The following is a 22777-nucleotide window of genomic DNA, read 5'->3' as shown; positions in this document are numbered from 1 at the left end:
GTGTACGGAATAGTCTTGGTTAGTAGACGTATTTGATTTAATGATACGAGCTATGTATAGAAAATTGGAATGGAATGGAATGGAAAGGAAACTGAGAATAAGTAGGTTTGAAAGGTGTAACAGGAGGAAAACCTCGCAGTTGCACTACGAAATAATTGTTAGGAGAGATTGGATAGCAAGATGGAAGAAAGAAAATATGAATGGAAGTACAGTAAAAGGAATAAAATGGGTTGCAGCTAGGGGCCGAAGGGACGCTGCAAAGAACCTTTACTAATGCCTACAGTGCACCACTAGCCTCCTACGGGGAATACATAGAAAAGGATTCTTATGATTAACCTTAATTGGAATATGTGTATACAAGATGCCTAAGAAAAAAGAAGTTTGTGATTCAAGTCACTAGGATTATGAGAGACAAAGCTTTCTAAAGCAAAGGCATCTCATGAGTAAGAGACAAAAATGACTTTAGGTTCATTCATGAAACTGTGTAAGTGAAAAAGCATTTTATAATTGGAAGAACACGTTAGTAATGTGAGGAAACTATATTTCAAGAATTTAGTACTACAAGCTGTCTATAATAATATTTCAGTATTTAGTTTAAGAGGTTAAAAACGTAACAAGTACTACTGCCGAGATGTTAAGCTATGCAGAATTTACCCTAGAAAGTCAGTCTTTATATCCCAGCATTTTTTAGAATTTACCGTAGAAATTGTCTTTATATCCCTGCTTATTTTTTTAGAAATTACGCTAGAAATTCAGTCTTTATATCCCCGATTTTTGTTTAGAATTTACCCTAGAAATTCATTCTTTATATCCCCGTTTTTTTTTTGGATTTGCCTTAGAAATTCAGTCTTTATATCCACTTTTTTTCTTTAGAATTTATATACCCTAGAAATTTTTTCTTTATATCCCCCTTTTTTTTAGAATTTACTCCTAGAAATTCAGTCTTTATATCCCGCTTTTTTTTCTTAATTTATCTTAGAAATTCAGTCTTATATCCTCTCGCTTTTAGAATTTACCCTAGAAATTCAGTCTTTATATCCCCGGCTTTTTTAATCTACCCTAGAAATTCAGTCTTTATATCCCCGCTTTAATTTACCCTAGAAATTCAGTCTTTATATCCCCGCTTTTTTTAGAAAACTTACAATTTGCAAATTCAGTCTTTATATCCCCGCTTTTTTTAGAATTTACCCTAGAAATTCAGTCTTTATATCCCCGCTTTTTTTTAATCTACCATAGAAATTCAGTCTTTATATCCCCGCTTTTTTTTTTAATTTACCCTAGAAATTCAGTCTTTATATCCCCGCTTTTTTTTTAGAACTTACCCTAGAAATTCAGTCTTTATATCCCCGCTTTTTTTTTAGAAATTTACCCCGCAGAATTTACCCTGAAATTCAGTTATATCACTTTTTTTTTTTAGAATTTATCCATAGAAATTCAGTCTTTATATCCCCGCTTTTTTTTAGATTCTACCCCTAGAAATTCAGTCTTTATATCCCGCCTTTTTATAAGAATTTACCCTAGAAATTCAGCCTTTATACCCACACCTTTTTTTTTTTTTAGAAATTACCCTAGAAATTCAGTCTTTGTATCCCCGCTTTTTTTTTAGGAATTCTTTTAGCCACACGCTTCCTGGTCCTCAAATAATGCAAATATTCATTAGCATACTTTGGATTGAGGGGAAGAAACCCACTTTTTTTACCTGAAAATTCTTGATTTATGCATCGTGCATTCTCCTGGTCCTCAAATAATATATATATCAACGTGCTTTTTATTCCCATTTTTGTATTCACGATGCCTTCTTTTCTGAAGGACTTTGATAGACCCAGGTCTACTATCGCTTAGACCCCGGTCTATGTTTCGGATTGACCCAACGCCCTTTCTTCCCAGAAAGAAGTTATTGCGCGGGTATGAGAGCCACTGAGTTTTGTTATGATTTACCTGTAAAATAACACCCCAAACCTGATCCGTTGATTACATATATAATCCATGTCTACACGGGATAAAGTGTGCGCCTCTCTGATATTGCGGGATGAACCCGCGCTATAGATATATAAGTCCGAAGCTGCTGTTGTAACCGACTGGAGCCATCGAGGCTCTCTCTCTCTATATATATATAATATATGGTGTGTGTGTGTGTGTGTGTGTGTGTGTGTTGTGTGTGTGTGTGCAAGTGTGTGCGTGCGCGCGCGTGTATACGTATTTGACTTTTATCGGCTTTGACTCGAGGACTTAGTATAGTGACAATACGGAACGCCGTAATGTTTACCCTCCCCCTACCCACTTCGGTATTACATTTACAAACCCCCTCCCATCACTCCTTTGCCCTTTGTCACCAAATGTCAACCATTCTCGCATTGCATGTTGCAAGACTGGTGACGCTCAGGTTCATTACGCCTTCCCCCCACCCCCCACTTCCTCCCTCCCTCCCTCCTCCCCAACCTTAATGTTCCCTCGGCAATGAAAAGTACACACATGCCAATGTAGGGTAGAAGCTTATTAAATTAGAATGGTTGGAAATCCAATGCTGACTCCCGTATTTGCTTCTTTTTTGTCTTATTGATGAATAACTCCCACGAAAAAATTTGGCTGAACTGCTGATTTATTTTTTTTTTAGTTATTATGCATTTCACTGCGCTTGAATTTTGTCGTTGAATGCTGTGTCATTTTCATCAAGTATTTCATTATTATTAAAGTACTGGTGTTACAATTTCCTCGATGTAACTCATTAAAAATTCCTCATTTAAAATAGAGAGAGAGATGCGTACCCCTATTCATTCAATGGCCAAGACGATGTTAACACTATCTGAATACTTACAAAATTACCTATGAAAATGTTTTATTGGTTTTTATCATTTTTAAGGGGGGGTGGGATAAGAGTAAGCCAATCAGCCAACGGCATTGCGCGCATGCAAATTACAAGCACTGCCATTCATGGTCTATTTTCCTGCTGTGCATCGGCTTGTTAATCTTCTCTTATATTTTAATCATCGGTGACCCTCGTCGCTGTGACGCTATTTGTAACAGTCGCCTTAGTTACGTGTACATATCCGTGCGGTCTATAAACGATGTTCTTTGGGTATTACCTACTGGTATGAAGGGATGTCTCTGTTATTCTTTTTTATACCTTTTCCCTCCGTTTCTCTTTTAAACGTTGTTTCTTTTGCCATTATATCCTACTGTGCCGCTGTTTCTGTTGCTCCTCTGATTTCCCTTTAATGTTCTATTTCCCTCGTATTTCGTTCCCAATGTTTTTTGTTTTTGTTTTTCGTATATCACTAGTCCTGCTGTTTCTCTTGTCCTTATATTCCCTGTCCTGCTTCTTCCGTTGCCCTTAATTCCCCTAACCTGCTTTTTCGGTTGCCCTTATAACCCCTACCCTGGTTTTTCTATTGGTCCTGTATCCCGTCACGGCGTTTCTGCTGCCCTTGTAACCCGACATGCTGTTTCTGTTGCTCTCTGCTATATTTCTTTGCCATTTGCCTACTCTGGCTAATATTATTCTTTGTCGTTCTTTTACTTCTATTTTTCAAGTCTACCCACGTCTAGCAGACATTTCTATTGGCCGTCTATGCCTCTCTACGGATGATTGAGTTAGGGAAATTCGCTATAAAGCCAAGCCCAAAAGTGGGTGCAGCTAGGGGCCGAAGGCCGCTGCAAAAAAAAACTTTTTTTAATGGCCACAGTATACCGTGCGAAGTACACTGACGGCACTGGCCCCTTACTGGGTCTACGGCTGGTGACCCTTCTTTTCCACTGACCTCATGCTTATCTAAAGTTATATCTGCCTTAGAGGTCAGGTGCGATATGATATATTCGATCAGGAAGACTCTCACGGACACCAAAGAATGTCCTTTTTTCGGGCTGACAAAGGGATGAGATCGGCTGTGTATGCGTGAGTGCATACTGTAATTAAACTTTCATGATGTGTCGTTAATGCTCATTATCTGCCGAGTTTATGCTTATCATCTCTGTGTTCGTGCAATACTTTTATTTTATTGCAAAGCTCCTTATATGCGTGGGAGTTTATATGTCCTGGAATAAATATATCAGTTGAAATAGGAACTTTATAGCCTATGTATATATTATATATATACATATATATATATATATATACATATATATATATATATATATATATATATATATATATATATATATGTATATATATATATATACTGTATATATACTGCATGATATGACATGATGGTTTGAATGCAGGCAATATTAATCCCATTATCTTTTTTCATAAAACATTGGTAATTAGATTTTTAACAAATTATTTCAAGGCAAACGTTAGGTTAACTGTGAATAGTCTTATGTAATACCACATTATTATTCAGGAAAATACATGTTTGCTTGAATATGCGGAGGGCACTCATTCATGAATTCAAACACACAAACGAACATACTGCTTAAAAACGCGGACCTGTCTTTTTCTTTTCTTTTTTCTTCCCGGTTCTCTTCCCCTCTTCTTTCCAATGTCTGTCCCGTTGGTATTTTGAATAATCTCCCAAAAAATAAATGAAAATAAAAATGGCTGAAACTTGTGACAAACCTTACAGTTCTACTGTGAGCTGCACAGGGATGTACAGTGGGATGTAAGGCCAATAAAACAGAAGGAGACAGAAGGAAAAGGTATAAGAAAGAACAACAGAAACAGCCTTTCATAACTGTTGATAATCCGAGAAGCCCAAAATAATACAACGAAATTTGAATGCTTGGTCCCAAGTGATTATTAAGGTGCTGATAATTTAAATTATACTTTATAGGCGATGATGTCGAAGCAACACCCGGTGCTGGCACAAGGACACCCACCTTAATCAAATGACGAATAAATTATACCAAATTATACTCAATAGGACATTCAAAGTTTCCACAGTTATAAACGGGTACTCACTTTATATCCTTGGCGATTAATGCTCTCCAGTGAAAAAATGAAATCTCTGTAGGATGTGTATGTGTGTCCACTCGTATTCTGGAAAAAAAAAATATAAAGCTGTTAAAAAAAGGAGGATTTGTAATTGCGACCTTCGGTTAGAGAACATTGGCTGTAAAGGGGAGAAAGATGAATTCCCTTATCAATTAAGAAAAAAATTTAAGTTCCGATTTTTGGGTAATTTTCTCTCTCTCTCTCTCTCTCTCTCTCTCTCTCTCTCTCTCTCTCTCTCTCTCTCTCTCTCTCAATGGCAGATCGGACTGAGAGGAAAGTAATTGTTCGATGAAATGGGAACGATTTGAAGAATATGAATTACCATTCTTTTGCTTCTCTATTTCAAAGAGCATTTACTTCATAAAATTGCGCAAATTATTTCATTATTATATTTTACTCCTGATTATTTTTATGCACAAAGTCGGACTCGCTCATTCTTAACCGTCCTCTGATAAATGTATTTCTCCCATTTATTTACTACTACAGAATTAATATTATTGTCCGGCGTAAAAATTATTCGGAAAAAAGGCGTATCAAGCAATGCCTTCGAGCGACCTCAAAGCACATAACCCCCGCCCCTCCCCTCCTCCAAAGAAGATAGGAAAGCAGTAGAAGAAAAAAAATAAATAGAGATTTAGCGTTTTAATGAATTATAAATGGAAAATGTTTCGGTTCTTTTTTTTACCGGAATGTTAAGCGGTAAATTGCATCCCATAATTATATGAGCTACTGGAGGAGAGAGAGAGAGAGAGAGAGAGAGAGAGAGAGAGAGTGTGTGTCTGTCACGGGAAAATAAGTTGTAGATCTATTTCGAAATGCTACGCAGGAAAATTAAGTGCTGTGGTGGAAAATGTGTATTGCGAGGAGGAAGGGGTAAAGTTTGCGGTGATGAATACTGAACAAAATGCAGATTTAATATTTTAGAATATGGTAGATCAAGGATTAAATGCTTTTTGTTGTGGCGAATGCAGAACGCGCTTCCACGGAAATCATTGGAGGAATCTTGATGTTGTGTGTGTGTGTAAAGAAACCCAGAAGTGAAAAAAATCTGACTTGGGTTTTGTAAGAATAATTACAGTAACAAAATTCATAATAGTGACATATATCAGTATATAATATAATATGTGCAGTATACAAATAATGTGGAGAAGAACACAATAATTAAAATATCAATTCATACCGGTAATAAGGATTTCCTAACTATTTGTAATTGATAAATCCCACTAGCGCCATTTCTTCTATATACCAAACCCCTTTGCTGCTGTTAGAGGTATCTGAAGTATAAACTCTGGGCTTTGAGATATATATATATATATATATATATATATGTATATATATATATATATATATATATATATACATATACATATGGTGTGTATATAATACTCTAGTATATATATGTATATATTATGTTTGGTGTATGTGCGTGTGTGTAAGGTAACGCCATCATAAAAGAGTAGGAAATAAGATGTTGTGACTTATTATTTGAGAACATAAAAATTACGCTCATTATGAATGAGGATAATTGAGAGCCGTATAACTTCGTCGAGAAGCAAGGCAGTAGGGTAATTTAATTCTTTAATCCAATGACCCGAGTTGGGTAAAATAAAACAAGAAGCCTTGAGGGCTCTCTCTCTCTCTCTCTCTCTCTCTCTCTCTCATTTAGCAGTAAGTGAAGGCGAGAAATCAATACGGAGGCGGGGAGAGAACGAGCGAAAGTGAGAGAGAGAGAGAGAGAGAGAGAGAGAGAGAGATAGAGAGAGAGAGAGAGAGAGAGCGCGAAAAGAACGCGTTTAATTTACTAATTGCCGCTGACTTCTGCTTCTTTCCGATAGTGAAGGTTAACGAGAATGAAAGTCACCTCTTCTGAACTGCTACAAGTCTCTCCCGTATCTAGTTATTCTGGAAATGGCAAACAAAGTGTTTTTTTGATCGAACTCTTGCAGGTAGTTGAAGTACCCAAATCGTACTCTGAGTTTTTTTTATTTTTTTTTATTTCGTCTTTAAATCACCAGTAAGGAAATGCTTGAGTCGCCGGTGAAGTGATAGGAGGTTCTTCAGTAAATGGTTTTTCTTTAAAAAAAAAAATGGGGAAATAAAATGACACTTCGGTCGCTGTCCTAGAGATACACAAAGTATCTTAATAATAATAATAATAATAATAATAATAATAATAATAATAATAATAATAATGGAAACGATTCTTTTTTGTTATTTCGTCAATCAGTCAAATGTAAATCAAAGATTTATTTTTATATCCAAAGAGTTTTTTCATCGGTTCATTATGAGAACTGGATGGTATTTCCCCAGGAGGTGAGAACTGACGTCATTGGCTTTCCTGCCGCTAGCACCAGACCGTTAAGGTTTCTTGCCATGCGAGGCGTTAAACCTAGATTCTGCTATGTTATCTATACTTAAGGATTAGCTAAGTTGCAGGAGGCTGATTGAGTCGAGGTGAATTGAATATAAATTTAGGCCAAAGGCCAAGCACTGGGACCTATGAGGTCATTCAGCGTTGAAATGGAAATTGACAGTAAAAGGTTTGTAACAAGAGGTAAACCTCGCGGTTGCCCTACGAATCAATTGTTAGGAGAGGGCGGAAAGTAAGATGGAAGAAAGAGAACATGAAAGAAGGTACAGTAAAAGGAACGAAAGGGGTTGCAGCTTGGGGCCGATGGCACGCTGCAAAGAACATTAAGTAATGCCTACAGTGCACCGCATGAGGTGCACTGACGGCTATCTCCCCCCATGGGGAGGAGGCTGATTGAGCGATCGATGTAAATCCTTTCCGTCGCAATGACTTCGGTCATCGAAAATGGATATCAAAAACTCGTGAAAATATCGCCATTGACTTCCTCTTCTTCTTGCGTTCTTCCGACTCGAGCAGCGATCTTAAAGACGAGGCTTCATAGTCTGCGCCCGAGAGCTCAAACAATTATGTTTTTGTGTCCGGATCTTTATACTGAATACTAGTCTTTACTTGTCAACTAATCTTTAGTTTGTGCAGACATCAACAGAATACTCTTCTCTTGAACTGGACCAACCTAACCTTTACTTATTACTGTAAATTAGTCTCACTTGTCAATTAATTTTCAGTTTGTGCTGATATCAGTAGAATACTCTTCTCTAGAATGCGACCGACCTAACCTTTATTTATAATTATAAACCAGTCTTTACTTGTCAGTCAGTCTTTAATTTGTGCTATTTTCACTAAAATACCTTCTCAAGAACTCGACCAACCTAATCTCTATAATTCAGCTATTCTCCCTATTTATAAAGTTTACTCACGGAATATGGTAGGTTCTTCTAGAAATTACCCACTCCCCCGTCTTCTAGAAACCAGTTAGCCGCCTGTACACCTTTTATCCAAGAAATTTAATAATAATAAAAATAATAATATTAATGCTCCAATCGTTCGTTCATTCGCACTCCATATCCTGCGCCGTCAGGAGCCTCGTCGGAAGCTCCTGCCGCCGTAGGATGGCAGTAGGATTTTACAAAGGCAGTTATATTCATTTATTTATTTCTTTTGTTTGGAGGAGGATGGGGTGGGAATGCTCAGGTCATAGGTCGTTTCGGAGACTTTATAAATTCATTAATGTTATTACTGTAATTAATATAAAGAGAGAGAGAGAGAGAGAGAGAGAGAGAAGAACAGTTAATCATGGACGAGAGAGAGCAAGATGTTAACTTTCCCCAAACATGCCTTATCATATATACAGTGCATACATTATATATATACATACATACATACATACATATATATACGAGTATATATCTATATATACAGTACATACTATATATATATATTATAAATATATAACACACACGTAATAATAATAATAATAATAATAATAATAATAATAATAATAATAATAATAATAATAATAATATATACATACATATATATATATATTTTTTTTCAAGCAAAACTAGTTCGCAGCGCTGATCCCGCTAAAAATACTTATGCCCAAAAGAACGAAAAATCCCTTAAAAGAGGCGATAGAAAATCCCAATAAAATATCAAGAGAAAAATATATTAATCAGGTTATGAAGAGTGCAAATGGCGCAGTTGGTTTTGATTACCTTAGGATTTACGATTAATTAAAGCTAGATTCTTTTGGCTGGTTTTCCTTAATCCGAAAGTTTAATTAAAGATGAAGAGTCGTCTCTCTCTCTCTCTCTCTCTCTCTCTCTCTCTCTCTCTCTCTCTCTCTCTCTCTCTCTCTCTCTGCGGAATATTCACAGTTCCATCTTTAATGTTTCTTTAAATCTGCCAGCGACTTGGAATAGGGATTAAATCTGAAATGAACAGTATATACACATACATACACACATTTTATATATATATATATATATATATATATATATATAGATATATATATAGATATATATATATATATACTCTATATATATATATATAGAGGAGAGAGAGAGAGAGAGAGAGAGAGAGAGAGCATTGATCAGTATAAACTTATATAATTTTGTACGTGATATTAAATCCCATCATCGAGGCTTCATGAGGCTTATGCATTGCTTCTGAATTTATAAATGTGAAGACTTCGGATAAAGTACATAACTAAATTCATTACTGTTATTATAGTCAATGTTAAGTCTCCGAATCTGATAATACCGACATCACAATCACAGTACCCAACTGAGACAACGTCTGTGCATGGCATAAGGCCATAAACGCGAAGCATTTACGAAGGACACTTCAAAGCTTGACATTTTGTTTTTTTACTTCCGTCTAATGTCGGTAACTCAAGGCGCAAGAGCCCCTACTAATACAATTCCAGCTGAGTCCATCAACGACACGTCTTCCCTCCCAGCCATGTTTTACACCGCTAGAAACATTCGCAAACCATTAATCGGTTTAGTGGAATTCTAAGTGCTTAGCATTTTAATTACAGAACATCAAATGTTGGGAATTCAGATTCTGAAACATCTGATCTGTACCTAGTTACAGAATGATAAAAACTCATATGATTTCAACTTAAATACCTTATAATTACCTGTTTACCTGCATAGGTTTTGATCGGTTTATTTTATATCATAATAACAAGTTTAATTTATAACATTTTTTGGAACGTTCTTCGGTCTCCTGTAGTTCAGCGTTTTAGTATTATAAAGTGATACGCTTGATCTTAAAACACAATTTGCTGACTTAGATAAAATTATTATGGTCCCACAAATGTCATTTATTTTACCAAGACAGAAACTCAGAAGTGTAGGATATATATATATATATATATATATATATATATATATATATATATATATATATATATATATATATGTATATATATATATATATATATATATATATATATGTATATATATATATATATATATATTATATATATATATATATATATATATATATATATATATATATATATATATATATATATAATAATGATACATATAAACAAAACTACCAAATTCTCTCTGGATAAAATTATTTTCTGAAAAACAGATTTAAACGAACATGGCTGACGAGCGCAAAGCCGTAGTAGCAAATGGCGACGCAAAGTGTTCCCTGAATTAGCGAGTTTTCCCCTCAACGCGGGGAGTGAATTTTCACCCTAGCATAAAACGTCATTTCGAACGGACTGATTATAGACAAACCTCTAGCAACGAAAACATGCTTTCGGCGGCAGATGCAGCTGTTAAGTTCGCAGTCACAGCAATATAACGGTAACGAAAAAACAAGTAACAGGAGTAACGGCAGCAACAGCAGGGGTTCCCCTATTGCCCTCTATTTTTTCCCCCCCTTTCGTTTTCTCCCCCAACAACTCGCGTCCCCTTACCGTCTGCCCCCGCTTGTAAATAAACTCTGAAATTCCCTTTTAGGGAGACCTCCTCTTGCACTCAAGCTTCCCCCTTCCACACCACCCCTTAATGTAGTCCCCACTTTCCACTCCATAGCCACTTCCCTTCCTCCCCTGCCTCCCCTCGCCCCTTACCCCAGGAAGGTCGCTTTTATAAAGGAGTTCTTTAGTGTCGCCTCCGAGGAAGAAAAGGGAACACGAGGGTTAAACTTTCGGGAGGGCGGGGAAGTCGGGAGCAAAATGGGGGTTGTAAAGGAAATACCGTGAGAAGGAGCGATTGAAAACGCCACATAGTCTGTGGGCGGAGGAGAGATTAGGAAATGAGAGAGAGAGAGAGAGAGAAGAAATTCGTGAATTATGGTGAGACATCTTACACATACACATATATAATTATGTACATATATCTACATACATATATATATATATATATATATATATACATATACATATATATATATTATATATATATATATATATATATATATATACTCTTTATATATATATATATATATATATATATAATATATATATATATATATACATATAATTAAGTGAAATCCTTCAGGACATAAATGTCCAGCTTTGTTACCAATACTATAGAAGCATCGCCTTTCTGTCTCCTTTCTTTCATTTAAGCATTCCGAATCTGGCTGTTTGTATTACAGTATCATTTATGCATTATATCTTATGCATGGACTGAAAAGTCTCTCTCTCTCTCTTTCAAACGCACACACATTTCAGATACCAAACTCAACCAGACGCCGATATTACTCAAACCTGTAAAGTATTCATTTTACTAAATTGGCATGTACGTATGTATGTCTGTATGCAGACCGAACACGTAAACACACAAGTGAGAATAATAAACATTCCACGTCCAGGGGGAGTGGCAGAGACTAATACCCGACCATAATGCTATTACCGTCGGATTATCGACGATTGCGAAGGAAAACAAGACGTCCCGCAAACTCTGACACTATCCTGAGGACACTGATTACCGAAAGGTATTATTCCTGTCTCCGAATTTATTTCCCAGGCTCCAGGGACGAATTCTGCCCTAAAATGGAAAACTGCAGTAACTGCGAAAATTTTCGAAATTGAGATATGCCACCTACTGGGTTCGTGAAACACTAATACACATGTTACTGCGGTTCCAGAATGATTCTTCAGTGCTTTCTTTAGGGGGGTCCCATTTGCAGTATCTGCAAAATCAGTAGTGAGGCAAGGGAAAACTGCAGTAGCTACCATTTTTCTCAGTTTTGTATTTTTGCAAAGACTGCAGTCTTCCGTTTTAGGGCAGAATTAAGTTCGTGTGCTTCGTTATCGAAGGTCGTGAACACAATTTGTTCCTGTGTTCCGTTCTTGAAGGTCGTGGACAAATATAAGAATTTAAATGGTCAGATTACTATGTACAATATAAATCACATCTTCAAGCGATTGCGCATATTTTAAGGAAGAGTTTTAGCCATTAGGTTGATGAACGTTCTCGTGTTCCGTTCTTGAAGGTCGTGGGCGCAAACGTAAGAACTCAAATGGTCTGATCGCTCTGTACAATATAATTCATGTCTTCAAGCGACTGCGCACATGTTCAGGAAGAATTTGAGGTATATTGCTGTGATGAACGTAGAAGCCTCACTGTGCACTTATTTCTGAGTAAAATTTGAATTTAGCTGACCGCTTTCGTATAATTACTATTATTTTCAATACTGTTATTGAGATTTGTCTTTCGCTCTTCCCTTTTAGCGAAATGTACTTAAATTCTGGGTCTGCATATGTTCCCTAGCTAAAAATTTATTATTATTATTATTATTATTATTATTATTATTATTATTATTATTATTAGCAATGTTTGGGTGTAACCGAATATTTTTACTTTTTATCACATGTATCTAATTTAGCGTACTGTATTGAATCTAGGATATTATTTCCAAGTAGAAGTAGGTCTTGTCCTTAAATTAGGTTATGCAGTCATGTCTCAGGCGAATGTGACAGGTTACCAACTACCATGAACTAGCCCGGGCTCGACGACGACCGGACAGGGAAAACGAATAAAGTAAGAACTTTCCGAGGCTTGGGAAAACCGATCAACCAAGTGTATACGTTCCTCCTCCTGCTTCTTGCATTGTTACTGTCATGGGAATCATTACCGTTATGATGACGTGGGGTTTATAGCTAATTACGTGTAATTGTTCCGTGGGTATTGACTTACACGGAGCAGTCCCGTCTAATTAGACATGCGGATAGTAAGGAGACGATACAGGTTCAGAATAGAAAAATGTGTGTGTGTATATATATATATGTATATATATATATATAATATATATATATATATATAATTTATATATATATATATATATATATATACATACATATATATATATATATATATATATATATATATATATATATATATATATGTGTGTGTGTAGTGTATATATGTGTATATATGTATATATATATATTTATGTGTGTATATATGTGTATATATATATATATATATATATATATATATATATATATATATATATATATATATATATATATATATATATATATATGAGTGTATGTGTACGCGCTTGATACGCAAATGTATATCTGTGTGAGCTCTGGCGTATATGTATATGCCCCCGATTATACAGTTATTTAATACTACTCTCGAATAAACCTTCCTTTCCAGTTATTCATTCTACATTCATTCACCCCGAGTGAACCTTCTTGAACAGCCAGCCATTCACAGCCAATCCTTCTCTCTCTCTCCTTCTTGCAGCCGAGCGAGGAGGGAGAGTTTCGGTGTGCATAGGATGCGGGGGGGTCATCAACGACCAGTACATCCTGCGGGTGGCACCGGATATGGAGTGGCACGCCGCCTGCCTCAAGTGCGTCGACTGCCACCAGTTCCTGGACGAGTTCTGCACGTGTTTCGTCCGGGACGGCAAGACCTACTGTAAAAGAGATTACGTCAGGTGGGTGCTCGTCGTTGTTGTTTGTGTTCACTGTTTGTGTCATTGTTTATACACGCGCAATGCACGCTCATGCGCATAGGTGTTGAAATGGGCTCAAGAGACTGTGTGTTTGTGGAATGATATGAAGCAGATTTCCATGTAGTACACAGTTTCAATATAGAAATGTAAACGACACAGAGGTGCAATGTAGCCTAATATTGTCTAAACTAGATGTCTGTTTTTCCTTTGTTATTATTTTTAAAAAAATCAGTTGTAAAATCACGGTTACACTATTGTACGTGTATATGAATACACACACACACACATATATATATATATAACACATATATACAGCATATATATATATATATATATATATATATATATATATATATAAATATATATATATTTTGAAATGTGTATTTTGCGCGTTTCTCTGTAGACATCTTAATTTTTCTTATATGCTATTGTATTTAATATAGTTCAGTGAATGTTTCATTATACTGAAATCTAGCATTTAATAAAATAGGAAAAATAATAATTTTCGTAAATTTAACACCCCGAGAGAGAGAGAGAGAGAGAGAGAGAGAGAGAGAGAGAGAGAGAGAGAGAGAGTCAGTCAAGATTTTGCCGAAATCCTCTTGTCCGGCCCATCTCCTTACCTTATCCAATGACCTTTACCCCCTCCCCTCCCGCCCATTCCCATCCCTCCAAAATCCGCCCCACCCTACCAAAATCTTGATCAGATCTTTGAAATCCCTCTATAATAAATCCATAATCCCTGGCTAACATGTCGAGGCATCGCTTAAGCGGATTTGTTTTACGGCGGAGAGGAGTAAGATGGCCGACTTCCTCGAGGAGGTATGTCGGGCCCTCGGAGATTCCTGTTTGCGTGCTTTTAATTTAGCGAACAGACGCGGTAGAACGTCTCGCTGGAATTCGGGTTGTTAATTGTCCCGCGAATGAATATAGTGAATTTTGACGTTCGCGTGGTCTTTATTTCGCGGAAATGGACGAAAAGCTTGGCCGTTTGGATGGTCTTAATTTCGCGATTCGATAGAATATTCGGCTACATTTCAAACTCATTAATTCGCTGGAAAAATTACAAATAACAACGTTGGTAGGGTAGGTTCTTAATTTAGCGGCGATAATGGAATGTTCTATACTTATTTTATAGTAATAACTCAATTATTACTAAAAGAAGATAAAAAAAATATTTATATGTTCTAGTTTTTAATGCGGAGGAAGAATAAAAATATGGATAAATTCCTAATACATCTGAAAAAAGACATGGAATCAGTTTTCATGACATTGTTAATTCAAATAGTGACTTTATTTGGCTTAATTTTTTATAAAACTTTCACCTTTGTAATTTCTCATAGAGTAACGACGGAATAATCTTCAAAGCAATTAGCGGAAGAAAATGTAAATCTAGAACCTAATGTTTTAACTGAAAAAAAAAACTGTATATTATTATTATTATTAAGGTAGAAGAAAAGGTTTCTTTCTGAGATACCAATTTTCATGAAGCTTTGTAAAATGATACAGCAAATGGAAATTGCTTATACACTTAATGAGACCCTCTTTCTCTTTGAAGATATATCTCACTAACTATCTATCTATCTATTTATCTATCATCTATATATATATATATATATATAATATATGTATATATATATATATATATATATATATATATATATATATATATATATATATATATATATATATATATATATATATATATATATATATTGAAGACGAAATACCATCACGTCATTCATCCGTCTGGGAACTACTTCTTCTTCTTCTTCTTCTTCTTCTTCTTCTTCTTCTTCTTCTTCTTCTTCTTCTTCTTCTTCTTCTTCGTATTTACTCGTTACAAAGGAGAGGAAAAAAAAAAGAGAGAGAAAAAAATCAAATCACGAGAGGTACTTTGGAAGAGTTTAATTAAGCGTAATGATTTTTTCCTTTAAGTGATGGAACGTTGACAAGTACTTTTTTTCTTTCTGTTTTTCTCTCTCTTTTTTTACTTTCTTTTTTCTCTGCTCTTTTATTTGTCTCGTTTGGTTTCTTGATGTTGAAGTTTTCCATTGATTTTTTTTTGTTACTGTTTTGTTTAAATTCAATGTTTTTCGATTTTTTTGCTTGTGATGATAAGATTTTCGATGATGATGTCGTTTGTATTTATCTGTTTTAATTGTTTATGTTTTTTTTTTTATTAAAGCTGGTTGTGATCTTGATTTTGCTAGACGATTATCATCGTGACTGGATGATGATTATCGTGACTAAATGACAATAAGCGCGACTAAATGAGCATTATCGTGACTACAATAATAATAATAATAATAATAATAATAATAATAATAATAATAATAATAATAATAATAATAATGCTGAAAACTCTTATCAGACGGATCACATGATAAAAGTTCTCAGCCTTATTATTATTATTATTATTATTATTATTATTATTATTATTATTATTATTATTATTATTATTATTTTAATCTAGTCGCGGTCATTGCCATTTAGTCACGATAATGATCATCCAGCCACAATAATTATCATCCAGTCACGATGATAATCATCAGGATCTGAACCCAAACCCTCGATAACACAACAGACAAACGCAGCCATTCAATCTCCGGGCAAACTATTTAGCATTATTAATTTCCCTGCTTGCTTCTTGAATTAAGTATCGGTTTAATTACGAGGCGAAAACTTCTTTTTTTTTGTATTTTTCCTGGAAATGTGATGCAATTTGGCTTACACACGCCGGGAGGCCCGCCCCCCCACAACCCCCCGCCCGACAGACAGACAGACAAACAGACATTCGGCCTCTCTCCCGAAGAGCTTCGTTCCCTTTCTACCTGCGTTTCAGGCAGCTTCCCCGTAATGGAATTTGCACATCGGCGACCGCTGAACACGGAAACGGTGAGCGAATCTCATATTTATATACTTTATATTTCAAATGGCTTCCATCTCTACCCCGCAAGATATCGGCGGGGAGGGCCCGGAGGGAGCTATGCGCCGGAGGGCGGTTAGGTCGAAAATCACATGAGTCGGCGATAGAGTTCTGGGCCTTATCGACGAAGGGCGTTTGAGTCGGGCCGTCGGTGACGGCGCTCTAAAATCTCATCAGAGACGGCGGGCGGGGGTTTGGACAGCGCTGTTTACTCTCAAATATCCGACCCCCGCCTACAGTGTTTAATCTGTGGAACGAACGGAACCATGCCACAGGAGCGGTAGGGGGAGGGGAAAGGGGAAGGGGAAACGAGGAGGAGGAGGAGGAGGAGGTGGAGGAAGGGTAGGTGGACGGAGTGGAAGGGGAAGGGGAAAGGGAGGTGGGGAAGGTAAGAAGAAAAGGGGGCCGATGTTCCCACTCCACAATTCCAAGTCCAATCGTACAAGCAGACGAACTTGAATCTCTCTCTCTCTCTCAAGAATTCTATACTTGACCTCGTATATGCAACAAACACTTGATTGCAACTAATGCTGCTGCTGTTACTACTACTGCTACTACTGCTACTACTGTTATGATTATAATAGTAAGGATAGTAACAATATCTGTGATGCTTGGTTAGTCAACAGTGATAATCATGGTAATGCTAGTATGAACGATATAATTGATAATCATGGTAATGCTAGTATGAATGATATTATTGATAATCATGGTAATGCTAATATGAATAATAAATATAATTGATAATCATGGTAATGCTAGTATGAATGATAAATATAATTGATAATCATGGTAATGCTAGTATGAATGATAAATATAATTGGTAATCATGGTAATGCTAGTATGAACGATACATATAATTATCATCATCATCATCTCAGTCCTGAAAATTATCTCCACCAGCACTGATAAGCCTACAAACTAACTTATAACTGAATAAATATCAACACACATCGCATCCCTGGTTAATAAGCACATCAATATCTGGATTAAAAGCGCGTAAACGTCAGCGAATTATCAACTCCCTAAAAGAAATAATCTCGTGGCTTAAAAAAAAAGGTCAAGATGACCCAAGGTCACGTTCATTTCTCTCCCTCGGAAGCTTCGTTGTCGTCATCGCTTCCGCGGGGTGGAAGGTAATCTAATTTGGCTGAGTGGAATGAGTCTTTCCGAGAATATTACCAGTTTAATTAGACCACTAAGTCACTTTCTGAAGCCTTAAGGAGCTGGTCAGGAGGATTTATTTTAAAATGGAGAGTGGGAATTGGGTTTAAAAAATGTTAAAGAAGTTGGAAAGCTACGGATAGAAGGACGGTAGTTTTGGAGTAATATGCTCTAAGGTACGATGCAGACAATACCCTTGTTTGGGGTAATCTTTAACAGATATTATTATTTATTTACGTGGCACATCATAAACGAGCGTCACAACAACGATGGTCATCGACACTAGACATACACTGGGGTAACTTTCACGAGAGATGATAATTTATTTACTTGGCATCATAAACTAGCGTCACAACAACGATGGTCACCGACACTACAGACATACCCTGGGATAATCTTTAAGAAATCTGATTATTTATTTCCATGGCATCATAAACTAACGTCGCAACAACGATGGTCAGCGACATTGAAGATATAGAGCTTGGAAAAATGTAAATGTATTTTTCAAAATAAAAGAGAGATTATGTAATCAATGATAATCTCTGATCAAGAAAGATGTACAGAATTAATATATTGTTTTTACTAAGACAAAAACAGAGATTGATTAATTATACATAAAAAGCAATTTCTTCTTTTAGACCACGAGTACGTAATTAATATCTAACTATTTTGAGTCCAATTTTCAACATTCCTTTATTCACCTAGATAAATCAATTCTGATCCTATACTTTCATTTAATAGTCATGTAATTTTGTGTAAAGTGAAATCCTGATACTTTTGTGCATAGTGCAGATATATGATAGTGTACGTGTATGTATATGGGCAGTACTCACGGCAATTGTGCTGGTTGATATATATATATATATATATATATATATATATATATATATATATATATATATATATATATATATATATATATATATATATATATATATATATATACACACACACACATATACTAATATATATATGTATATATATATATATATATATATATATATATATATATATATATATATATATATATATATATATGCCAGTGTATAACTTTACTACAAGAAGTAACACATCGTGTATATTCAACACTGCCATCCAGTAGACCAATATTATCTACTGGAAGAACAATTATTAGTCAATCTTAGAGCTTCAAATTATGTCATTGTATCCGGGTTCGATTTCTTTAAAGAACTAATGAATAACCTAAATAATAGCGGATCAATATATATTCGCGCAAAGTAATTTTCTTATACATGCACTTAAAGAACGCATATTCTCCCATTCTTCCAACATTTCCATGCCATCTCAGGGAAAATACTGATCCAACTTTTCATATATGTTAGTTCTTCAGTCGCTTCTTTGCCATTGTTCGTTGGTCACCGTAACTTTTACATTAAAAGATTCAGGGCAAACAAATCTGAACAACCTTGATCTTTGAAATTTCGCAAAAATTATCCAACCATACCAATGATCTACAGCTGTTTCGGTCGAAAGGTCGACTTCGTCAATTCGGCAGTATCCTTAAAGCTTATATTGCATTCTATCCTTTAACGTTTTATTTCATGAAGTAGTTAATTTCTAATTGCATCCATGAAATTAGTATTTGAGTCCCTGTGTGTGTTGAATCAATTTACCAACACTATACCGTGACTACTAGTAGGCTATCACTACTAGTATTCATAGTAATAGCAGTCCCGTCGTCACAGCTCTGGCTAATAGCAATGATAATGATAATACTAATAACTGTAAAGCCCACGCCCCTGCAGTGCCTTGATCTTGCATAAACAAAAGCCGGGGCCGAAATTAAAAATAAACATTTGAGTTCAATCAACGGGCGGGGACTCAAAAATTCGTCCGGGAAAGTTACGAATAAATATTTAAATATGAATAAATAAACAACCCTATTATCCACTCATAACTGATTAATAACATCATACCTTTAAAGGCGAAGGCGATCGCGGCATCATTCAATCATTCACTTTTATTATTCATTCCGTCATCCATAATTCTCCCAAACGATAAAAATGTAATCGAGTCGGAATTTCGTTTCGCGAAGCTGCCAGAGAGAGAGAGAGAGAGAGAGAGAGAGAGAGAGAGAGAGAGAGAGAGAGAGAGAGAGAGAGAGGGGAGGGAAAAAAATTCATATTAATGTCTGCAAAGAAATTGAATTTTCATGCGCGCTCGCTCGCTCGCTTTCCCCTGCTTCTCTCCCCCCAACCCGTCCCCACTCCCCTGCCTCGCCTTCGGGTCTGGGCTGGCTCTGCATTTTCGAAAAGGGGTGAAAGAAGAATTTTCGAAAATTTTTTTTTGCCTGAAGTTCTCTGGTCGAAAGGGTTGGTAGTTTTTATTTCTATTTTCTTTAGAATTTACCTCTTTTTAAGCTTACAGTTTGGGCCTAACGAAATTGCCTTGAAATTTATATATATATATATATATATATATATATACATACATACATACATACATACATACATACATACATATATACACATATATATGTATATATATAAATATATATACATATATATATATATATATATATATATATATATAATGTACAACTCACTGAATAGGTTAAAATATCAATGAAATTTGTTTGGTCTCAACTGTAAAAAGCCCCAAAAAAGGAAGCGAAATTTAAAAGTACCAACTTTTTCGAACGAAGAACTTCAGAAAATATATGATATATATATATATATATATATATATACATATATATATATATATATATATATATATATATATATATATGTGTATATATATATATATATATATATATATATATATATATATATATATATATATATGTGTGTGTGTGTGTGTATACTTGTATGTCTGTGTCGGTGTGTATGTCGTAACCTACAAAGGCACTCATAACCGTTCTCTGCTCATTTCAGATTGTTTGGAGCCAAATGTGATAAATGCGGACGCATGTTCGAGAAGACCGACCTCGTCATGAGAGCGCGAACCAAAATATACCATCTAGACTGTTTCAGGTGAGACAAGGAGTCAGTCTACAAAGGTGTCGAGTTATTCAGTGTTAGTTAAGTGGAAGCGTGAAGTTATTAGTCTTTAATTTAGTTAAATTATAAATTTTGAATTATTAAGTTTCAGAGATGAGTCGTTACAAAGTTTTAACTTGCTTACGCTAGAGGATCAAAAAGAAATGAAGGAATGGAGGATATAATTATGATGCAATAGCGAACTCATTTGAATACTGAAGTGAGAGAGGGTCTGTTCACTAAACCAAAGCTACTGAATTATAAGGATTCAGGGAAGTGAAGACGATGATAAAATTACAACTATTCCAGGCACGAGAGATTGCCCATTACAGTATGTTGTGATGATGTCAGATTACAATTCCATGTAACTGAAGATAAAGTTTAATTTTGTAACAGAACAGCGAAAAGTACTTTTATTAAAGTAGTTTTTTGTAGCAGAACAGTGAAAAGTAGTTTTAGGACATTTTATCAATGCTGTTATGAAGGAACAAAGGCCTTATGAGGATATTTCAACTACTGTCAAAACGTCGAAATGATATTATTTGAAACTAAGTCGTAAATAACGTGTACATGAATAATCTTATCAATGACTGAGTTTTTAGGTATCGATTATGTAAAACATAATCTCTTATAATTACCTGCTTCTGTTTTCTTTTTTTTTTTATTCTTGATTCTCCTAATAACAAAGAAGCTTCAGGCCTGGATGTAACTCATTAATAAAAAATTGTTCCGAATACAACTGACTGTCTTTTGTAGGCAAATGATTCGATTAGCATTATGGGTTCTCAACCGGGGGGCTATGGGCCCCAAGGGGGACATGACAAGAATTTATGGGGGCCACAGCAGACCGTTACAAATTATACATTTCAAAATATTGTTAGAAATCAGAATTTATATAAAATGCACCACTCTCTCCTGGCAGAAGAAAAATTTATTTTTTTTGCAGTCTTTTGTAGTGCAGTGATTTATTTTAAGGCACTGATCATGCCACAGAGATCCATCAACTAAGATAATTATAACTGTTAAGTTTGCAATAAATTTAGTTCTTATAAAGCCAAGATGTTTTCTTCGTCAACATTTTATTTATTTATTTATTTTACCCTTTTGTACCTCTGGTTTTTATTGGTGGGCGCGGGAATTTTGGAAAAAAATGAAAGGGGGCCACACGAAGGTTGAGAATTCATGGAGGGAGGAATGAAGTGAAAAAGGTTGCGAACGTCACTAGCTCTTTCTTTCTCTTATTCACCAAACTTCGGAATTCTTTCTCTACTTTCGCTTTCCATCTTACTCCCCTCAAAGGGCGGGATTATCGGTACGATTGTGGTTAAGCGACCTCCACAAAAAAAAAAGTTGATTTAAAACAATTCTAAACTGAATATCAGGTTGGTATTTGAAGATATATACTTTTCTGCATCATCATCTTAATCTGATAAGTTAGATGTCTCAAAGTTCGTGCGTACGCGCATCCGCCTAACGTACATACATAAATACATACATACATACACACGTACATACATACATACATACATACATACATACATACATACATTATACTTCTAAAATGTGTTGAAATAACACGAAAGCGCTTGGTACTCCTTTTATTTTTCCTGCGGCCTTAGCAGAATATAATTGTCACACGCTATTTAGTGACATATAAGCATACATCCATACACACATACACACATCTACACATTCATATCCAGGTACTGTACTGTATAGTAGTAAGCATAAAGTCCTCATTAATATTACTACAGCCTTTCCACAAAGGCACCTTCAGCCGAAAGCAACAACAAAGGCAGTAATTAGCAAACTACAGGAGGCTGGACGGTGGACACCGGCTTACATGACGCTTCTGGGAACTTCTGCTCCTGTGCATCCTAATATGTGACGAACACGCCAGTTTATTTATTAAGGGAGGACGAGAGAAAATTAACGCGTGT

General features: G+C 35.5%; 1 protein-coding gene across 12 annotated transcripts in view; it reads left to right on the top strand.

The window, feature by feature from the left end:
* Nucleotides 1-22777, top strand: part of tup (LIM1_Isl and LIM2_Isl domain-containing protein tup) — a 64264-nt gene that overhangs the window by 8546 nt on the left and 32941 nt on the right. For all 12 annotated transcript variants that reach the window (XR_010851769.1, XR_010851792.1, XR_010851776.1 and 9 more), the window contains exons 2-3: nt 13532-13727; nt 20733-20831. Coding sequence is in view for 8 of the 12 variants with exons in the window: in XM_067096453.1 (XP_066952554.1) it covers nt 13532-13727; nt 20733-20831 (295 nt within the window). In the remaining 4 variants the exon portion in view is untranslated. The remainder of the gene's footprint in view (nt 1-13531; nt 13728-20732; nt 20832-22777) is intronic.

Source organism: Macrobrachium rosenbergii, chromosome 1, assembly GCF_040412425.1.
Source record: "Macrobrachium rosenbergii isolate ZJJX-2024 chromosome 1, ASM4041242v1, whole genome shotgun sequence".
Lineage (NCBI taxonomy): Eukaryota > Metazoa > Arthropoda > Malacostraca > Decapoda > Palaemonidae > Macrobrachium > Macrobrachium rosenbergii.
The sequence above is the reverse complement of the archived record's forward strand: the minus strand, read 5'-3'. Positions and strand labels throughout refer to the sequence as shown.